We start from the raw sequence: 22,385 nt of genomic DNA on the forward strand, positions 1-22,385 counted from the left end.
AATGTCTGGAGTTACACGGGAGAACGTCATGCAAGGCTGTTAAAAGAATAACAAAAATAAACCCCATGTTAATTTGAGTAAAGCATTTGGTCTTTAAGAGGCATTATTTTTCTCCTGCTCTGTTGTACACAATGCATGTTTTGAGTAGTTGACTACTTTTTATAATTTTATTCAGCATTGATCTTAAATGTATGTTCTTGCTGACATAAAAACAAATTATATAATTAAGGAACAAATTCCTGTTGCTGCTTTTATCATATATAAATGGATACAAATGTTTGTCTTCCCCCTGACCTTGGCTTTGGTTTGTGTTTGCAGGTTTACAGGTGGTTTTAAACTCGATTATTAAAGCCATGGTTCCCCTGCTTCACATCGCTCTGCTCGTCCTCTTTGTCATTATCATCTACGCCATCATCGGCCTGGAGCTCTTTATTGGCAAAATGCATGCAACATGCTACATGATACAAACAGGTATGGTAGTGCCATTTCAATTCAGTTTTTTTAAATCATTTCGTTGTGTGTGGTTTTTCTCCCCACTGTTTCAGACATGCCCGGTGAATTTCACACAATTTATTATTATTTTTTTCCCTTCAAACCCTTTTAAATGGAGTCCCACATCCAACCCACAGTATGAACAGGCGTACGCGTCTAAATAAATACAAGATTTAATCCCTGAGAATGAATGGACACATGTACCTTGTATGTGAATGGTGACAAGCTTCTGCAAACAGGACAGAGCAACACATGGTGGATTAAATCCAGTGATTAAATGACTAATATCTGGCTATTATGTAAACAGGCTTGACCTTACTATGGCATTGCTTCCAACGTGGCAGAATTATTGAAGAAGTAAGAAGAAATTGTTTGAAGCATGTACATACAGTACTGTATATATATATATATATATATATATATATATATATATATATATATATATATACAATCACATGCATGCAACCTCAGTTATATTCTGTGATGGCTGATGGACAGGAGCTTAAATCATAAGGATCGGTGGGCTATCTCTGTCACAAACCTTTCACATAGTATCCAACTCTTTACCTTTCTTTCTCCCTTTGATCTGTTTCTTAGCGGATGTCAGGAGAAGCATTGTACATACTACGACTTCAGTTGAGAGTTCATGACAGAGCGAGATGGAAGCTGCCTTTAATCCCCTCTCGCTCGTTTCCTCTGTCTGCCCTGCGAAAGGCACTAACTGTACACACAAGGGTAGATGTGTGGAATAGTGCGTGTGTATCATTTCCTGCATTGGTTATATAATGATTGGAGGATGACAGGACATCTAGTAATGAAATATAACCTACACTAGAGGACTATATGAAGGGACATATGGACTGTTGATCTCTATGTGTTCGGTGATAAGCTTTAATGGTGTATTATTATTATCTTAGTATAGAGTGATTCATAGAAATGATGATAATCATAATTTTAGAAGATTTTTTCAGAGAAATCAAAGGCAAATGGACTTACGTGACGTGAGATAAAGGAGTAGGTGAAAAGAAAAGCTCATTAATGAAGAATGACACATAATGACAACAGAATACAGAGTCAAACAAAACATTAACAATAGAAAAAAAATATTATATGAGGAGGATAAGACAAGGTATGGGATAACCAGTAAAACTAGATGAAAGGATGATAGAATAGAAAAGATGATGAAATAGTGTGATCTAGACTAGTGTTATAAGGCTGTGCTGTGACATGTGTTGTAAATGAAGGCAAGTGGTAAGAAATACATTAAACAGACAGTAAAAAGGGTTTTGAGGTGAGATTTAAGAACAGAGAAAAGCCTAATTTTAAATGAACTCAACTTATAAAGTTGAGGCATCAATGCAGTGAGGTCGTGGAGTGTTTAAAACCATGGGGATATTATTGTCAATGGTCTTGATTCAGTTTAAACATTTTCTTAGCCTTTATTACACCAGCACAAAAACTTTAGATTAGTAGATTCATCTGTCTAACTGTATGCCTCCAGGTGTCATCTCGGAAGAAGACCCCACGCCATGTGCGGTATCAGGGCATGGCCGTCATTGCCTGCTCAATGGTACATTCTGCAGAGAGGGCTGGCAAGGCCCCAACAACGGCATCACCAATTTCGACAATTTTCTGTTTGCCATGCTCACTGTGTTCCAGTGCATCACCATGGAGGGCTGGACCGACGTTCTCTACTGGGTAATCTGCCACTCTGCATCGAAATGAATCTGATGATACCCAATTGGGGCCTCATCATTCTGGTTTCTTGTAAATTATGACGTTACATCCAGCACGTTTGAAACTATGCTGATGTGAAGATTACAGATGAAAACAAGGTGACATATTTGTCATCATTACACAATATGCCTTATTTGCTAGAGAGAGCATTAAAGGTTCCATACTGTAAAAAGTGAGATTTTCACATCTTTTGTTTTATTTTAAAGCAAGTCAAGGTGCTTTATAAATACTGTGAAATCATCAAAACGCTCAATCTACAGAGAAATGCACACGGCCCACATTCAGAAACTGTGCCTTTAAACGAGCTATCAGGACTTCTGTACGGCTGTGATGTCACAACTATACTATACATAGGTAGAAAATGCCGCTACAGTACCATTACAGTCATTGCCTAGTGGCAATAATGGTGCAGAGACACAGAGTGCAGACATGAATGTGTCGGAAATACTGACCATTCAGAGCAGATTTGGCTTTTTCATGGGGAGGACTTAAAGAGACAGGCACTAAAATGGAGTGTTTTAGATAGATTTAGATTTAGACGATGTGTGAAAATTTTTTTTTAGTAGAAACAAAAAATATAAGAATGAGCCTTCAAATTTCAGACTTATTTTAGATAAAAAAATATTCACAATATTAATTTAAAACATGAAAACACTCCAAATTCCAATTAAAGTCTTGTCTTGAAATAACTTTAGTTTAGTTAAATGTACACTATTAAGGTTAAGTAGTATAGGTAAGACAAGGCATTGTATTGTTACAGTTTATTCACATTGCGGTAACATGGGCAAAATGATTAAGATGCTTTACACAAGTGTTATGTGTCATAGAGGACACGATCACATTAATGATGTGTAAAGATACATTAGAAGGCTTTACTGAAAATCTGCTACAAGAAACAAACTCTCTGAGGCCCTTACAGTTTCTCTCAGTTGCTTTGGTACATTTCTCAGATCAGAATTGAAATTCTCAAAGCTACTTGTTCAATCTTCAAATCCTTGTGTCACTTGTGCACATCAAAAAAGCAGTTTCTCATAAGTTTGAACACGTTTCAAATGCTTTGGAACATCCATGCAAATGATTCTGTACAATTCTCTGCTGTTTCCTGCATTACCAAATGCCTATGTCATGTTGATCAAAATGTATTATAATGGGTCTCACCCCCCACAACATGTAGGCATTAGTTCATTGCATAAGTCCTTACATGCAAATCGGTTGAACAAGTTGTCATAATATGTCAAGTATATTTCTGTACATTTCCATTAGACTGTTTTTCTAAATCTGTCCTGAATTGGTATATTCCTCCCAGGTGAATCTTGACCTTCTCTCACATAGGGAAATGTGTGGCTCAACAGACAGGAACGTCAGGAGGTGTAGGAAGACTGCACTGTAATTCCTACTGTAGTGCACGTAGAGTTTTCCCTAAGGAGATTGTCCTATGTTCACATTTCTACGTTTCTTTTTCTTTGTGCTATGCAGTGCTGTCTTTTCCTTTCTGCATGGCAATGACATGGTCTGTCAACAAATAACAGTACAAAGAGTAAAAGCGTAAATGTGAATCTTGTCCAGTATCTTGTAATCTACCTCCCACATACACTAAGGTGTAATTTAAAATTTACAAAACTGTCATCAGAATTTTTGCCAGTTTCCTTCAGAACAGCCCTCCAGAGTACACTGTTATATTGACAACATGACCAAGAAATTTGTGTTTTGTTTGTGTCATTCTTATCCGTACACAAGGACTTCTCTTTCTGATAACACTGACTGATGTTTTTTGACACAGATACATATGATTAGTTTTGAGAGATGGACGAAGGGTTTTGAGCAAGAGACTGGAAATGTACCAAAGCGACTGAGAAAAACTACAATATTTAAAATTAAAAATGACATTCTGTCTCTCCCACAAATTCAATCTACATGGTTTATTTTGTTACAAACTAGTCCTGAGCTGTAGCCTCAAACATCACCTTTATTTTAGTTGACAACAAGTTTTTCCAAAATAAAAAAATAAAAATAAAAATAAAAAACAAGTCAAGCTTACTTCAAACCCCTCAGCTTCTCATTAGAAACAATCACCAACAGCTTTTAATTAGCCAAAAACACTCAACACTGAAGCTCAACTCAACAAGAACGCAATTTCATCAAAATCCACCCACATCCTGTTATTGATGGAGACCCTCATTTATGAAATAATGAGCCTCTCTTCCTCCCTCTCTCTCCTTTCTCTCTCACTCAGACTTTACTTCTCTTGTGCATGTATGTGTTACCATGGCAATCCCATGCTAATACTGCTGTTAAAGAGGTGAAGGAAGGAGACTTGACAAACCGTAAAGAAGGAAAGATAGATAGATAGATACATATATAGATATATAGATAGATGGATAGATAGAGGATTAACTCTGAACTCTGACCTTTCAGGAATCGATTAAATATCACTGCAAGGTGTGTGGCTGTGTATTGTGCTGTGACTGCAGGCAGAGTCGGAGCATTGTGTTGTCTCTACTATGCCAGCTGGTGTGTTTTCTAGAGGGAATATAAGTGTAGAATTGCATGCATGTACATGAAAAGAGTAAAGTTTTAAGTGTGTAAAGGTTATTTGGACCGTGTAAAAAGACAGTTGACTCTTTGCCAAACAGCACTATTAAAAGGACATTATCTCATCCTCTAATACCTCCTTCACTCATTACTACGCCCTCAGTTACTTGGTTCCCTCTAGTGGTCACAGTTCCTACACTCCAGTTTTAGTTGTAGCTCTCTCTTTCCCTCTGCGGGACATTATTGGCTTTAAACTGCCTCGCCAACACATTTGATTTCAAATCCAGCACCGGTGTAGTGGTACCCTTGGCTTGTGCTCCAAAAAGTACACATAACATACACAATTATACCAGAAAAACCACCAGGTGAGTAAAGGTGGTCTTTACTGGTGGAAGCTATGAAAAAAGCAGGAACGTCATTTATACTTGATGACTACAACATGCATAACCAGCTGTCAAAACCAAACATTATAGAAGTATTACACCACACACTCAATATACTCAACATTATTTCTTTTGGTGCATTCAAGTGCTCCTGAGATGGTCCCATTTCCCGAGCTGGAAAGCTATTCTCCCGACTTCGGTGTGTTAATGAGCTTTAAATCATAATGTGGAAACAGCAGGGACACTACAAAGAAGATGTAGATGAAGATGCTGAAACAGTTTGAAGCTTTGTATTAGTGATTTTGTCTCAGACATGTTGCTGCACCCCCCTAACCCAAAACCAAAACCAAACCAAACTTATTATCAGGGTTAATGCTAATAAATAACATTTTAAACTAATCTAGCCCACTCTACGTGAACAGCAACTAACAATTCATTCATTAATTGAATAATTCAAATTACATGTGAAATAAAAATTGATATACCAATTAATTAAATGTTTTTTTTTTTTTACATCAATCCACATTAATAACGCCTGTCATGTTGTTGGGAATTCATTTATCTAATTATTCTGTTACCGTAAGTTATGAGTCGCTTTGGGTTTAAAAGAGCAACCAAGTTAAATTCACAAAGTTCTATAAAAACATGACAGAATTGTGTGCAACTTTAGACAGTTTTAAATATAAAAGAGAGTATGTGCACAGTTATAAACATGACATATGAATAAACCATGTTTCATATGTCTCCTTCTCTACATATGTTTCTATTTAGATGAATGATGCAATGGGCTTTGAGCTGCCGTGGGTCTACTTTGTCAGTCTGGTCATCTTTGGATCCTTCTTTGTTCTCAACCTGGTTTTGGGTGTGTTGAGTGGGTAGGTTTTGAGTGTGCTTATGTTTGTTTTGTGCTGTGCTCTTGAAAATATGTTTTCCTTTTTCCCTTTTCAGTAACTGATGGCTTTTATGACTTGTTTTGATGTGCTCAACTCCATCAAATCGTTTCATAGTCTAAACACTATAAAACATGGTTTGATATGTTTTAATTTTGCAGATATAAGTAGCCATATGATGTGACCCTGAGCAGGATAAGTAGGTTTGCAAAGTTGATAGATTGATTGTTTGTTGTTTGTTCTGATCCTGCAATATTATCGGACTCAAGTTTGATGGTCATTATGCTCTGCTCTGTCCAGAGAGTTTTCCAAAGAGCGAGAGAAGGCCAAGGCTCGGGGAGATTTCCAGAAGCTACGTGAGAAGCAGCAGCTGGAGGAAGACCTGAAAGGCTACCTGGACTGGATCACCCAGGCCGAGGACATCGACCCTGAGAACGAGGAGGAGGGAGATGAAGAGGGCAAGCGTAACCGTGAGTTTCCTGGATTTAATCCATTTTGTCCCCCTCTCCTCTAAAACAGGGGATGCAAACAGAACCGTGAGTTACAGCGCCTTACGTTCTTCTGCCTTTTAAATAATGTTGCACATCTCTTTGTCTCATTGATAGTGAAAGGAGACAGGTGAAGAGGTCAAACCATTACTATCTATCTGCTGCTATTCCACTCTGACAAGCTCACTAATGCTTTACCTTTAATGTATCATAAAGGAAATGTTTTATGTATCTTGGACAAGCTGCCCTGGCTCAGCTAATAACACATGACTTTTTCCCCACAATTAGATGATGACCGACTCTTTCAAGCATGTGAAGAGTAATCAAATAAAACTCCACTGAAATAGGCCTATTTACAGGGAACACTTAGAAATTACATGCTGACAAACAACGAAAATCAAATCTCATATTAAGTACAAGGGGACAGAGGGTCAAAATGCAAGATCAGCGGTAGTTTGGGGATTCGGTGCTTTGCTCAAGGGCGCATCCACAGTGCCCCAGAGGTGAACTGGCATCTTCAGCTACCAGTCCACACTACTTGGACCATACGGGGACTTAAACCAGCGATCCTCCGGTTCCCAAGCCAAATCCCTACGAGCTGAGCTGTTACACATACAGCGATCATCAATGTATTACACATGTAGATGCTCATGATTACCTCTTAACCATATCAGATACAAACTCTCCGCAGGTTAGGGCAGTTGTGATTCCCTTTCTGTGGAAGCATGTGTACTACTCAGAGGGGACTGTAGTACGCCACTGTTAAATACTGTCCCTCGTCTTTTTTTTAAACATTATTCTATAGTGCTTTGAAACAAGTGAGTGAGTGGAAACTGTGACTTCAGCTTCTGAGGAAGCCCTGAGAAAGTGGGTGACGGCAGTGCTATGATTTTCGTTCTTTTCAATGATGTGGCCTTGTGTGTGCCGTCACCATGACAACACAGGATTAACCGTGGATGTGTGGTCGAGTGTGTGCATGTATGAGACAGAAATTATTGCTTATTCTGATCTGGAGGAGGCTTATTGTGGGAACAGGATATATGCACCGTATGTGGTTTTCTGGTGCAAAAACAACTACTGCAGAATTCAATTAACATACATTTCTGACAAGTCATTGGACTGGTACAGTAAATGGGAGGTGGTTGCCTCAGTCACTGTTCGTTTGTGTTGTTGACAGTGGAAATGAAGACATCATTCCTCCTGATGCAAATTCAAAAATGCACGACAGAAAGGCTTTACCTTTTTTCCTCTTGTTTAGCTTAAAGAGACTACAGCTGCATTTCATTGTGAAATAAAGTACATAAACTTAATCCTTAATTAAATAAGCCGTGGGTGGTTGCATGAAACGTTGTAAGAGATTCTTCAAAAATGTAGGTATGATTTACTAAAATAAACCTAAACACCGTAAAATGTCCTCAAGTACTCTCTTTTTTGTACACCCTTAATCACTGGATGTTTTCTCATTATTTGATATATTGACAGGGGGTAAATTTCTTACAAATTATTATTTATCATTCATTTAACTCTATCCTTACCCCACACTGTGAGTGTGTTGACACCCGGCAGTCTCTCAGGATCCACATCACTGAATGCAAATCAGTAATCATAAAACAGCGTCAACATAATGGTTATTATTTGTATAACTTAGGGAAGTCTTGCTAATCATATGCACACAGCAGCAAAATATAGTTTGAAAAAACATTGCTCATGTAAACACAGGAAAAGGAAACGTCTTCCATGGAAGTCGACATTAAAGCTCATCCTTTTTCCTAAAGGCTTTCCTCTTCTTTGTCTTCTGCTCTTGCTTGTGGAATACCTTTCCATCCGACTGCTTCTTCCAGCTCAGTTTGATGTCTCCAGTCACTCCTTTGTCATTTAGCTTCTGTTTGAGCTGAGATACAGAAAGATTTACTTTCCAGAATATCACTCAAGGAATATGTCTCACTTAACACACTTTTTTCACATATTTTTTAACTGGGAGCTCTGTTTTTGGGGAGCCCCGCATCCCACCTATATATAGTAATTTATCTTTTCATATTTAGTTATATTTCCAGTTCGACATAGCTGCATTAGGCTATTGTTTGTAGTTGTTTGACACAAGTCTTCATTCAACAATGATGACATATAGTGTTTACACTGCGTATTGCATACTTAGGTTACTCTTAGTTGTCAGATTAATCATATAAATAATTCGATCTATTTTTATTAGAAAATTAAGACATTATAGGGTCATATGTGAATTACCTGCTTTAAGAGGTCCTCCATTACAACCGGGTCATTCAGATCCAGAGACGAGTCATTTTTCACCAACCTCACTCTTAGCACTTGCTTTGTAACAGGCTTTACTTTGAAAGACAACAACAACAACAACAATTCAGGTGTTATCAGTTACAACATATCTGGTGGGAGATAATAATTGGCATTCATTCGAATTTCTTTAAATAATGAAAGATTAAAAAAAAATTGTGGTAGTGATATTTTCCATCAGGTCCAAATTTAGTGGCAGCTGCTTTCTTAGCTCAGCTGACTGTGGACCTTTACTTTATTTGAATCACTGTATAACCACTCACCAGGACTGTAGCAAATGAAGGGTGCTGTCCTGTTACAGTTACAGTCCTCCCATCTGCTTAATTGGCCAAAGTCTGCTGCCACACAAGCCTCCTCCTTCCCTTTGTTATTTGGTTCCCCATGTTTCCAGTACCTAAATGAGGAGTTACTTCCATCTGACCACTTCCAGGTGTCTCTGAAAAGGCCAATCCAGACTGTTTGATCTGGTGGTAGCAACTCTTTTATCTTTAGGTTGTCTGCCTCATTTCTCACACTGGCCAGGTCTGTGTGGTTTGCTCTGCAGTGGTTTTGGGCTGCAGTCCACGTCATGGCATTGTTAATGAGGACAAATGTTTCATTCGGCCCTGAAAGAGGGAAATGTTGTGTAAAGTGGCAAGATAGTTTTGTTTTTGAATGTACAAAGACCTTTCTCAGATTAATTAAACACTTGTTTGCAGTATTAATTATCATTGTAAATCTCATCATTAAGGTGAAATCCCCACAGCCTGGTCCCAGACCTCTCAATGACCACCAACGTGATGTGGTCAGCGAGTCAAATAGAGTCTGGTGTTGTTGCCATTCCAATAGTCGTCAGCCAGAAAACAAATGACACATCATCTCTGTACATAGCTTCATCTTTAAAAACTAGCTTAGAAATGGCAACTGAAAATGATATCAGCCGGACTCTATTGATTAGTTAGGTCAAAATAAAACAATATACCAAAATAGCATTGGAGGATAGAGAAAGAAACTACTGCAAACAGGAAGACAAATTAACACTCAAGACAAAAAACAATGGACCAGTAGTTTAAATTCTCACCTCTAACATCAACACAGACTGCTGGGAGGGGTTCGACACACTGTCGATCATTCCAGTATCCGTTATAATACATCTCTGCGCAGTGTTCTTTACCATTTGCATTGTTTGGTTCTTGATTAGACCATTTCCTGAACTCAGTCTCCCCGTCTTTGTAGAAACTTTTTTCTGCCAGTGACCATCTCCAGCTTTCCACATCATCGTACATCCCGATCCAGGCGGGCTGAAAGTGATCATTTGTGTTTTTGTTTTTTTTATTTCTTTAGCCTTATTAATAATATGATGCATTTGACCTGGATAAGCTTAAAGTTGCTTGAGGCAAATTTTAACAAAATTCCAATTACAGTCAGATTCGGTCTCAGTGAAAGTGATTAATTAACTTAATGTCATTGTTGAATTTGTGTGGAGCGAAAACTAAACTTACTGAAAAAAGCATAATACATGGAAACATTTATCAACAGCAGAATACATAATGAAAAACAAGATTGGGTAAAGTTATGTTATTGCCCTTGACCTGGTCAATTCAATGCCAATATCACCTTTTGCCCTTTAGTAGGCTAATATATACCCCCACATGTTAAAACATTTTTTTAACTTTACTTTTGCCGACTCACAAACCCAGGAGTTCGAGTTTGATCCAATTTGAACTGGCAATCTTTATTTTGTCAGAGCAGTATGTCTTGGGAACCACCCTTCTTCTACCCTTCATTGTGCAAAAGCAGAAGAGTGTGCTGCAATACGGTTCACATAATGAATTTGTCTCTTTCTGTTTTTCCTGTCACCTGTCACTTGCATAATTGTCAAAAATGGCTCTGATATAGACACAATGATGGAGAAGGGTAAAGAATTTACATAGCTGCCATCCAAGTTGAGCATTTTGTTTAAATCCACCATGTCGTTCAGGGTGTTTACGTCCTCCATGCTGTAGATAGTGGCCAGGTCTGTGTATTTTTCCTTGCAGTATTTTAGGGCTTCAGTCATGTTCTTTCGGTCATAAACAAAATGGTACTGATGTCCACTGTGTGTGACAGCACACAGTACTGTAGTGACAAGAATGCATTGACATTAGATTCTAGATAAAAATGACTCAGTTAAAAATGAATTTGTTTGATTGACACATACACAGTTATGCTTTAAAACAGTTTAAAAAAAACACTTGCCTGATGCAGCCATGATGATCAGAAGAACTTTTTCTACCATTGTGCTCTCTGTCTCTCTCTTTTAGTCTGTGGCTAGGTTTGCATCTGCTAAAATGACTTACCTCACTTTTATTGACTTTATGCAAAGTGGTGACGGGAGTTCTTATTTGCCATCCAGGCTTTTCAGTTTCATACTGATTGATGATTAATGTATAGGTTTGCTGATACTATGCTGTATATCACACTTCAATAATTGCTTATATAAATGTATCTAACTAATTATGAATACTTTATTTATTCTGAAATACTCTTATTTGTTATTGTCCAGATTTTTTTTTTAAAACCAAGGCACTTCAACAAAAACCTTTATTTTGTAACAGTTACAGTAACCATTGTGTCAGACAAGAATATTTAAACAATAGGGCTATAAATGAATAGGAAGTGTAAAGGCCCTTGTTTTGAATGACTTCAGTTCATCTGCACCCACAGAACATCACTAGTTTCTCACACTGCTCTGGTTTGATCGTGGTCCGCTCTTCTTGCAGTCTCTTCCACAGTTCGGCAACTGTAGTGGGTTTCTTAGACATGACTTTGCTGCTGAGGATCTCCCAGAGATTCTCTATGGGGTTTAGATTTGAACTCTGGGCTGGCCATTTCATTGTTTCAATATTTCATTGTTGACGTCTTTGGTCAAAAGCCTTGTGTTTGTTGGACCCATCCACCTCAACTCCTGCCCACCGTAAACTCAATTTTCAATCTCTGTACCATGTGTCCTCACTCTTCCAGGGCAGTTGCTCTGAGTCTGTAATGTTGACATGGATGGATTTACATTAGAGAACATGACGTGACTACATGCGTTAAATGACGCGTTGAGATATCATGCGGAATGACAAATTGGCATGTTATTCATACTCCAGAGGGGGCTGTGTGAAGTCTGATAAATATCCTTTAGTTATGTCACTTGAGTCAGCGTCGAAGTTAAGAAGTAATATTGCCAGATCCTTGTGTAGCTCCTCATCTCTGCTCTAGGCTAGCGGCTTCCATTAGCTGCTACTAGAATTGAGCTGCACTGTGGGTCAGCAGGTTTTGACATACTGCTACAGTGCCTTAAACCATTTACAATGCGGTCAGTGCGCATATCCTACATCCTCCAATAACTGCCCTGTTTTTACCTCTGTTGCTGCTGTTGTTGCTGTTGTTGTTGTTGTTGTTGTGGTCGTTGTTTTAGACTATAGTCTCCCGAGACTACACACTAACTTTCTCTCCTTGATTCCTTCAGTGACTGTGTGCCTTGTGTAAAACTGTCTGTAGATTGCTGCATTAACTAACATTAGTTTTTCCCCCTTTTCTCCTTCTTCCTTTTGTTTCTTCATATCTTCTACTCTTATTGCCAACAGTTGTTCTCTTCTCTGCTTTCTATCCTCTGTTTTCTTTCTGAAGTCTTGTTTATTGCCAATCCTTTCCTGTCTGATGTTGTATTAATAGATGCTCTGTCCAGAGAGCACCCACCTAAAATTTAGCATTTAGAATTAAGTATGGTTAGTTTTTAAAAAAAGAAGAAGTATTACCAAGATATATGTATTGAGTGGGATATTTTACAGTAAGCACTGCCTGGTGGACAAAGTAATGAAGGATCTGTTTCAAAACTACCTCAAACATATCATTGGCATTTCTGTACTGCTCTTTTCTTGTTGTTTATCTGCTGACATAAACTGGCTAATATACTTATTATTAAACCGCTACATCATCTACTTAATACTACTATCACCACTGAGCTTTTATTCTTATGTCAGCACTAGCATGTACAAATTATTGTAAATACTCAAAAAATATTTTACCGTATATGGTACTCTTCCTTGTTATTTCTTAAATCTCCTTCATCTTAGAAGTAAATCATTAACTGCAGTAGGACATGATAGTCCAGGCTCAGTATTTGCACTCAGTTTTTTATGGCAAGAGGATATTACTGTACGTCCTGTGCACAGTATGTTTTTTTTCCTAGAATGGCGAAGGTATGACCAGATTGGCTTAACCTGATATTCTTACTCTAACTCAAGTGGATCTGAAAAGGGAGAAATGTTAAGAGAATTGCAAAAAGAAACCTGATTCATTAGAAATAACACTACTTCTCACTTGATTCATTACCTCGGTAAACATTTTATGGTCTCAATTACTTGTTTCAAGTATTCTTCAAAAGAGCATGATGATAATTTAGGAAATAATGTCCCCATTTAGAGTAAAATAGATGATAAAGCAGGGTATGTTTGGTGCCATGGCAACCTTGTGATTAACAAGTTGCTAACATGGCAGTGTCCTCGGGTTCTCAGATCCACCCCTCGCAAAAAACAAGATGGCGACAGCCAAAATACTAAACTTGAGGCTTCAAAACAGTAGTCTGCATGCTATTTCTTTTATACAGTTTATGTCCTAACCCTAACCAATCACTACACAAATACCTAATCAACCAAACCGCTGAAGGCAACGAGTACTAGCCAATCATTAGTCTGAATCACCAGATGTAGGCTGTTGGGTTAAAGCCCAACCATTGGGCTTTTATTTCAGCCGTAATTCTCCTCCCTTTCGCTATCTCCGCTATCTCAGCATGACTTTGCCATCCTAGGAAAGAATTACGTCCTGTACACTTGTTTTGTAGCTTTTCTGGAAATGGTAGCTGTGTTGGTACTGTAGTATTGTACTGCAGCTGTCTTTTGCTGTACATTCCTCTCTTTGTTGTTCTGCTGTGTACTGACTCACTGCTTCCTCTGCTGTCTGGCTGTGTGAACTGCATGTTGGTAACACCAAGGGGTCACGCTGGCTGACCTCACTGAGAAGAAGAAAGGAAAGTTTGGCTGGTTCACCCAGTCCACAGAGACACAGGGTAAATGCGTTTGTGTGTGTGCGTCTGGGAGTGTGTGTTTTTTTGCGCATTTTCATGGACGGTTAATCTTTGTCCTGGTCGGCGCCTTTGCTTGCATGTGCTTTGCATATGCTTTTGTTCATACTTTTGTTTTTGCATGTCCCTTGTGTCATTGGTCATTGTCTAATTCTTACCATCCTCATCATAAGCAAATCCATTTCACCCAACGCATACACCTCATCGTCCATTATCAATGAACTCCTTTGTCACCTACCAGCAAACAGAACTTTTCTAGTGATATGAATCATCACTTTTTACTGTAGAACAGATGATGTCATGATGGCGGGGGAACAGTTTATGGGAAATGTGGCTTTTTAATCTAAGGAACAACAGCAATGTTAAAAATGTTAGGAATAACACACTCACACATGAGACATTGCCATTCCTCTTGAGCATGATTTAACATTTAGCATTTTAATGAGTGAATAAATCAGAAGCACATGTACAGTAGATGGGCTTTGTATTGGTAAGACTCTGGCGATACAATATGCCCCAGGTTCTTTCTGCAATAAAGTGTGATACTGTAAGCAAGGCGATATATTATGTTTTTTTTTTAACTAGTTTAAGGAAGACCGTCATAGTATAAAGAACACACCATCGTATGCATTCATTGTTGGAAGAGTCACATGGCTGATGATGAATCTTTGCATGTAAAATATTAATTAACAATCAATGGAGTGTTTTTGAGAATAATAATAACTTTATTTGTATAGCACCTTTGAAAACAACAGTTTACAAAGTGCTTTGAAAATCAAAATACACAGACACAGACACACACACACACACACACACACACACACACACACACACACACACACACACACACACACACACACACACACACACACACACACACACACACACACACACAGTATAAACAAAACAAATAATAATAATAAAGAAATCCAGTAGGGCACATCATAACCATATTTACACATCATTGTATAGAAAGAAGAGGAATCATTAATGGACAAAGGAAATTGTTATTAGCTTAAGGTGCCTGCAAAGAAAGTTAAAAGGATAAAAAAACGATAAAAAGACGACATCACGGGAAGGGGTCAGCATGTCAGCAAATGTATTCCGGGGCGACACCTTGAGGAGCCTTAAAGTTGATCAGTAAAACCTTAAAATCAATACAGCATCACAAAACGCGATACTCACGTGTATCAACATTGTTTTATACCTCAGTACAGTAGCACCATCAAAGTGTTGAAAGATACAGTACAGAACTAATTTTAACTAAATTTGTATGTGCACATCTGTTGCTTTACGTAAATGGCAGGCCTATTAGCAAAACCCTTAACTTAAAATTAATAATTCATGTCAATATCAAAGTCCTACTTTAAGTATCATGCACATTTGTGTGTGAAGTATAGGTGTATAAGAGACAATTCTTTACCTCTTAAACTCTTGTCAGTTGCATTTTATTTTAAAATCAGTTTAATTAGTACATCCTGACGCACCTTATAATGTATAGAATTATGTCAAAGTATGTGTGTACAGATCTCTCATCCAATCATCATCATTTTCCTTTCATGTGTTATTTATAAAGACACTATTTTGTGCATGTACAGTATATTTCTAATACACTGTGTGCTATAACAGTGTGACTATGTAACTAATACTTGTTGCAGCATACAGACCTGGACCAAATAGTCTGACCAAATATTTCAATACAGTCAATACTGAAAAGATTCAACATTCAAATAAACTCTTTATATGAGCAGTAATATTTGTGTTGCATGTTTCCAATTGAAAATAGTTTTAATAAATGGCAAGAATTATTCTCAACATTTGACTCAGGTCTGGGAGCATGTACACACACTGTGACTTAAACTATGCAGAAACCTGAAAATTCATAACTTTTAGACATTGTGAGTCTCTTTCTCTGAAACAAAAATATGCTGTAAAAAAACCTGAATTCCCTTTCATTAATGTCAAGCATTGAGAAGCAATTACTCAGCATTTTCTATTGACACCTGCATTTTTTGTTCTCCAGTGGTTTAGCTTGGACTATAAGCTTTGTGAAAGGCGAAAGAAATATAAAATATATCTGCCGAAAAAATCTACAAGCAGAAAATTTAAAATTGGTGAAAATCTAAAAATATGAGTTTATTGTAAAGTGGAGGCTTGTTTATTTGGCAGTTATGCGTGATTCAATGTACGGTGAATCATATGAATATGAAACCAAGCCAAACCAAAAATGCATGTGTGTTAGTAATAATAATCTATTATGATGGGAAATTTATTGGTGAATCCTGTTTCCTTTCGGACAAATCTAAACCTCTTAACTTCGCACCTTATAATCTCACCTTACTTTTTCTTGTGTGTGTGTGGGTACGTGTGTATGTATGTATGTGTGTGTGTGTGTGTGTGTGGTGTGTGTGTGTGTGTGTGTGTGTATGTGTGTGTGTGTGTATGTGTATATGTGTCTATGTGTTTGCGTGTGTGTGTGTGTGTGTGATACTGCAGCGAGTATGCCCAGTGAAACAGAATCGGCGAACACAGAGAATCACAATGGAGAGGAAAACAAATCGCCGTGCTGTGGGCCGCTGTGGTGAGTGTGTCATATTTTTTATTTTTTATTTATTCATATATATTCAGAATAAAAATGTGACTCAGACACATAGTCCACATGTGGGTGGCCCTTATTTAAAGTGTCCTCATCTTTTATTCTCCCCAGTCAAAAAATTACTAAGTCAAAGTGCAGGTTAGTACCTTGGTACTGTATGACACTGCATGGTAAATGCCATCTTCATTCATTTGTTTGATTCAACTCATTTTGCATGATTCATTCTTACCTCATATTTAAATTGCTCAGATCCTCAATGTTCTCGTCGAATATTTTGCAATGATCCAATGTCTGTCATGTTTTCTATCTGACCAACCAGTCTTCATCCTGATCGATCTTGCTACAGTTTCATCATTGTTTTTTCCCTGTTCACTCACCTAAAATCCACCCCAGTCCTCTTTACATGAATGTGTGTCCAGTTTTACTGAGAAAACATCAAAATCAAATACATACACAGCCCCAGTCAAACGTTTGGACCAATTTCTCATTCACTTGAATAGGAAAGTGTATCCAAAGTAAGAAGAGTTACTTCCAAAATGTGTTAAATTCAATTTAGACATTCTCCTCTAAATTATATATTTTTTTTTTGCATGGTCAGTCGTCAGTGGCGACGGTGGAACCGTTTCTGCCGCAGAAAGTGTCGGGCAGCTGTGAAATCTGTGACGTTTTATTGGCTGGTCATCATCTTGGTGTTCCTCAACACTCTCACCATCGCCTCTGAGCACTACAACCAGCCAGACTGGCTAACGCAAGTACAGGGTAACTGTTTTTTTCCTCTATTCTGTTTTATACTGTTGTAATATATTCAGTTCACTTTTCTTTAATTTTTTTAAACTCTCCTCTCCTCTCCTCTCCTCTCCTCTCCTCTCCTCTCCTCTCCTCTCCTCTCCTCTCCTCTCCTCTCCTCTCCTCTCCTCTCCTCTCCAGATGTAGCCAACAAAGTTCTCCTGGCGATGTTCACCTTGGAGATGCTAGTGAAGATGTACAGTTTGGGGCTGCAGGCATACTTTGTGTCCCTGTTTAACCGCTTTGACTGTTTCGTGGTGTGTGGAGGCATCGTGGAGACCATCCTGGTGGAGCTGGCCATCATGTCTCCGCTGGGCATCTCTGTTTTCCGTTGCGTACGACTACTTAGAATCTTCAAGGTCACTCGGTGAGCAACACGTTTCTAGATGTGATAGAGATGAATGAAATGTTTGATAGTCTTTTTTTCATTCTTTTTAATAAAATAGGGAAATGGTTCTTGATTTGGAAGGGCATTGTGTCTTTTCAGAAAAAGTCAAAGAAAAAGTCACAAATCTGTCTGCAACTTCAGCACCAGAGACAGAGCATGGGTTTATCAATACACAGCACATTTAGGCTGCTGATATTTCAAAGCCATGGTCCGGGCTACTGACGCTAACCTGCACAAACCTCAGTCAGATAAATGGCCGTCCAGTCAGGCAGACTCAACTAACATTAATCCAAACAACCCCTCTGCCCCGGCATCCTTTCTGCTATTCCGGGATAGAGAGGGGGGAGTGGCAGGTTACCAAGTGACTGCTGCTACTCATTTTAAATATCTAACTGAGGAGCACACCGTGCTTTAGGGGTTAATATGGCAATCATGAATTTGGTTTGAGTCCTGCTGGGGATCTTTGTTGCATCTCACCCTCCCTTGTTTCATGCCATCTCTCCGCGCTATCTAATAAAGGCAATGTCCCAAAATGTCCCAAAAATAATGCAGCATGTACTTTCTCAGATTTCTTAATTTATTATATTGCGAGATCTGCCTCATTTAACCAACATTATCATTTCTCTATTTTCCCCTCATTACAATCACAGGTGCGTCTGTTTGTGTGCCGGCCACTCCGTTAACTCTTTTTATTTTCCTTCTTCTCCAGTCATTGGGCATCTCTTAGTAACCTGGTGGCCTCTCTGCTCAACTCCATGAAGTCCATCGCCTCCCTGTTGCTGCTGCTCTTCCTCTTCATCATTATTTTCTCCCTGCTTGGCATGCAGCTTTTTGGGGGCAAGTTCAACTTCGACGAGACTGTGACCAAAAGGAGCACGTTTGATAACTTCCCTCAGGCCCTGCTCACTGTGTTCCAGGTGAGTGTTTGGTTTTATTAAGTTCATTCGGAGACAAATTGCAAGAACACACAGCATCATAAGCTTTTTCAGTCTTAATCCTTAGGCTCTTAATCTGCCATTGCATCATGGTAGACATCTTCTTCAAATAAGTCATAAAATGAATGATCGAAATTACTTCCACTGTATATTGTGTTTGCCAGATCTTGACAGGAGAAGACTGGAATACGGTGATGTATGATGGTATCATGGCGTACGGCGGCCCGGCCTCATCTGGAATGGTGGTCTGCATTTACTTCATCATCCTCTTCATCTGTGGAAACTGTATCCTACTGACCACACACACACACACACACACACACACACACACACACACACACACACACACACACACACACACACACACACACACACACACACACACACACACAGGAAAAGTTGTTTTGATCACTAAAGCCCATGTGCGTCTTTCACGTTGGTCAATGCTTCTTCCTTAAGTCACATGATCAGACATCCTTCTAAACGTCTTCTTGGCCATCGCTGTTGACAACCTGGCAGATGCAGAGAGCCTCAACACAGCACAGAAGGAGGAAGAGGAGGCCAAGAAGAGGAAGAATAGTGCCAAGTACAGCTTAGGACCCCTCGATATTTCACATTTTAAATTCTGTTCACATTTTCTGTTTGACTGTTTTTGTAGACATTAGTCACATTTGTTACAAGTACTTTCTATTGGCAGACACAAAAGCCTTCTGCCTGGTTAGTTACTCCCTGTTGTTTCTGTCCATAACAGGGACACAAGCACAGATAAGAAGAAAGTAGAAATAGTAGACGTCCAGGATGGAGAGATCAAGGTAAAAAGACAGAGACCGCATGTTTCACCTCTGTAGGTGTATAGTATTTTTTATAATGCCAAGCCTGATCACTGTCTGTAGGTGCCTGCAGAGGTCTTGCTGGAGGAGGATAAGGAGTCGTATCCTGCCATCGACTCTCCAGGTAAAAAGTGACGCGTCTTGAGTGAGGATGGCACAAACTGGGGTCCACAAACCTGACAATTCATCTGATTTGATCGTGTTATGATTGACTGGAGGTTTTAACAATCACAAAAAAGACACCTCTTGTGTTAGCTCACACTCTTTATATTCATGACATTAATGCCAGCTTTACGTGCTGGCAAAATGCAGAGAGGAAGAAGGCTATTGTGAAGACAAGAACTCCAACAGTACCTACTGAGAACAACTAAAATGTTAATGGGGGTCTCATGTTCAAGACCACATAGAGACGCGCAGCAAAACCTTATCAATTGGAAGTTTTTGGGGGGTAAACATATTCTTTTGTTTTTAACAGCACGGGTTTATACAGAAAGTGAATCGAGGTAAAGACATAAAGAAATTAGAAAAGCTTGGTGATAGTTGACCAAGATGTTTATAGAAGAACACTGTATTTTTGTGATTTGTTATATCATCCATGAAATGAAATCATTCTGTATCCTGTGATTTGAAATGAATGTGCATGAATGTGTTAGAATAAACTCAACAGACCATAAAAACTATTTTTATTTAATAAATTCATACATTTCACTGTAGACTGGAATATAAACAATGACAACAGAGTGAAAATGTGGATCAAAACAAAAATATTACGCAATACAAGGAGAAGATAAAACCTTGTACATTAAACTGATTGATCAAAACTACCGTATATCAGCTCTGCCTTCTCGCAGCTTAAAGCAGTTCATGTAACATACACTGAATTTATTTCTAAATCTTCAGTTGCCATGAGCATCAATAAGGAAAATACAGAAATACAACTGAAGGATTGTTTTTTTAATATTAAGAGGCAATAAACGAAGTTCTGTTTCGTAGCGTGTGATGATGATGACGATAAGGGCGTTCTCCCAGAGGTCCCAGCAGGGCCCCGCCCTCAGAGGCTGTCTGAACTCAGCATCAAAGAAAAGACTCCACCCATTCCAGCGGGCAGCGCCTTCTTCATCTTCAGCAGCACTAACCCGTGAGTCTTGGCCACGATTATTGGTGATATTGATGCAGAGGCACATGAACTCGTCTACCTGTTCAGTGTAACCGAAATTTGATAGAAACACCAGAAATAGAGGCAAAAAGTCTCCATTTGCCTTTTGTTTTCTCTTTGCTGTAGGTTTCGTGTATTTTGCCATAAGCTGATTAACCATCACATCTTCACCAACCTCATCCTGGTCTTCATCATGCTCAGCTCCGTCTCTCTGGCTGCTGAGGACCCAATACGCAACTTCTCTGCTCGCAATATCGTACGTAGACAACCGCTGGACTAAATGTCTGCTGTGAAAATGACCTATGGAAAGTGCGCTTAAGCAAATTACACTCAAAAAACACAGCACTTTCACCACCTGCCTTAAGTTCAGACTACACAACTTTCAAAGTCGTCAGATCGTAGTGCTGTTCACTCTACACAACTTGTTGTCTTGCAAGAACTCGCAAAAACTGTTGGCGAGTGGAAAATCCAGGCTTAAATTGTGAAGTGTGAACTAGGCATTAGCTGCATAGAAACACAAAGTACACGGGCAGCATATTGATGCTGGGAAGTTAATTATATTAAGAAATTCATGTGACCAACAGCTGTCATCTTGGTTTGCCACAACACATTTTTTGCTCCCCTAAAGTACTTACCAATATACGTCACTGCCACATTATACCGCATAAGAATCTTGCCTCATGCAGTTTTAATATACCAGATGTTATTATTCATATATGTTAGACTCTTACTGTATAAATCAATATACTGCTGTTATTTTGGAATGACTTGATGACTTGAACTTGTGCATTGCCTCTTGCAGATACTTGGTTATTTTGACTATGCTTTCACCGCAATCTTTACTGTTGAGATCCTGTTGAAGGTAAATGACCTGTGTGCTGTGTGGTGCTGTGCTGGGTAGAGCTTCAGTAACCCTGCGTGCTTATGTCACTCTGATTGCCTCCTCAGATCCTAGGCTATGCAGACTATGTCTTCACTAGTATGTTTACATTTGAGATCCTTATTAAGGTAAACAATTGAAACTGTCGCGCTGCCTCAGCAACAACCCACCTCTTCCAAGCTTGTTGCACACGTCCTCCTTCCCCTCATTTCTGTCTCTATAATTTTTTGGTCAAAATGGTCGCCTGCTTGTCTTGTTGTCATGGCGTTGACGTGGAGATCATGGGTTTTCATCAGATATTTTTTTAGTTATCTGTAAAAAGTTTGTCACTTTTCCATTACAGCCCACTTCCCCTCTTCATCCTTGACCAGTGGCTCGCCAGAATACTGCTAGTTTGGCTCAAATACAAAAGTTTTTTTTACTTATGGAAGATTTAAAATGTGTATTTACATGATTGGCACTTCGACTGGTAACATTTTGAAACGCTTCACCAATCATTATTATTTTTTATGAAAATTTGCATCTTTCTTAGCACCTTTGACTAATAGATCTTATTCAAATTGTTGTTTGTTCAATTTGAAATATTCTGGACTGTGGAGATATGAATTTATATGCCACTGCCTGAATGCGTCCTGTACACACAGATGTAACCCTTTATTCTGACTAGTGCACTCCCAAATAATGTGCTTGAAGAAATCCACAAAAATGAGGAACAATTTTTATTATTTTTGCTGTTAGAATTAGATCTTTGCTCACTGTTTGTCTGCACCAGGTAAATCTCATGTATTATGGCTTAAACCTAAAATGTGTTGAGGAGAGATTAAAGGACCTGCCCCTGGCTTAATCTGCACGGAGTGTGTGCATGTGTGTGCATGTGTGTGTGTGTGTGTGTGTGT

The 22,385-nt window shown here is 38.7% G+C and overlaps 1 protein-coding gene across 1 annotated transcript in view; it reads left to right on the forward strand.

The window, feature by feature from the left end:
* cacna1db (calcium channel, voltage-dependent, L type, alpha 1D subunit, b) overlaps nt 1-22,385 on the forward strand; it is a gene marked incomplete at both ends in the record, with an annotated part of 80,445 nt that overhangs the window by 36,295 nt on the left and 21,765 nt on the right. Inside the window, 18 exons of the mRNA XM_083920788.1 lie at nt 319-471; nt 1,994-2,190; nt 5,916-6,019; nt 6,335-6,504; nt 13,829-13,903; nt 16,415-16,499; nt 16,626-16,652; nt 17,113-17,273; nt 17,442-17,667; nt 18,398-18,605; nt 18,788-18,908; nt 19,095-19,209; nt 19,375-19,435; nt 19,517-19,577; nt 20,447-20,591; nt 20,736-20,865; nt 21,412-21,471; nt 21,558-21,617. Coding sequence (XP_083776914.1) covers nt 319-471; nt 1,994-2,190; nt 5,916-6,019; nt 6,335-6,504; nt 13,829-13,903; nt 16,415-16,499; nt 16,626-16,652; nt 17,113-17,273; nt 17,442-17,667; nt 18,398-18,605; nt 18,788-18,908; nt 19,095-19,209; nt 19,375-19,435; nt 19,517-19,577; nt 20,447-20,591; nt 20,736-20,865; nt 21,412-21,471; nt 21,558-21,617 — 2,159 coding nt within the window. The remainder of the gene's footprint in view (nt 1-318; nt 472-1,993; nt 2,191-5,915; nt 6,020-6,334; nt 6,505-13,828; nt 13,904-16,414; nt 16,500-16,625; nt 16,653-17,112; nt 17,274-17,441; nt 17,668-18,397; nt 18,606-18,787; nt 18,909-19,094; nt 19,210-19,374; nt 19,436-19,516; nt 19,578-20,446; nt 20,592-20,735; nt 20,866-21,411; nt 21,472-21,557; nt 21,618-22,385) is intronic.

The sequence above is a fragment of the Echiichthys vipera genome, assembly GCF_963691815.1.
Source record: "Echiichthys vipera genome assembly, chromosome: 9".
In the NCBI taxonomy this organism is placed as follows: Eukaryota; Metazoa; Chordata; class Actinopteri; order Perciformes; family Trachinidae; genus Echiichthys; species Echiichthys vipera.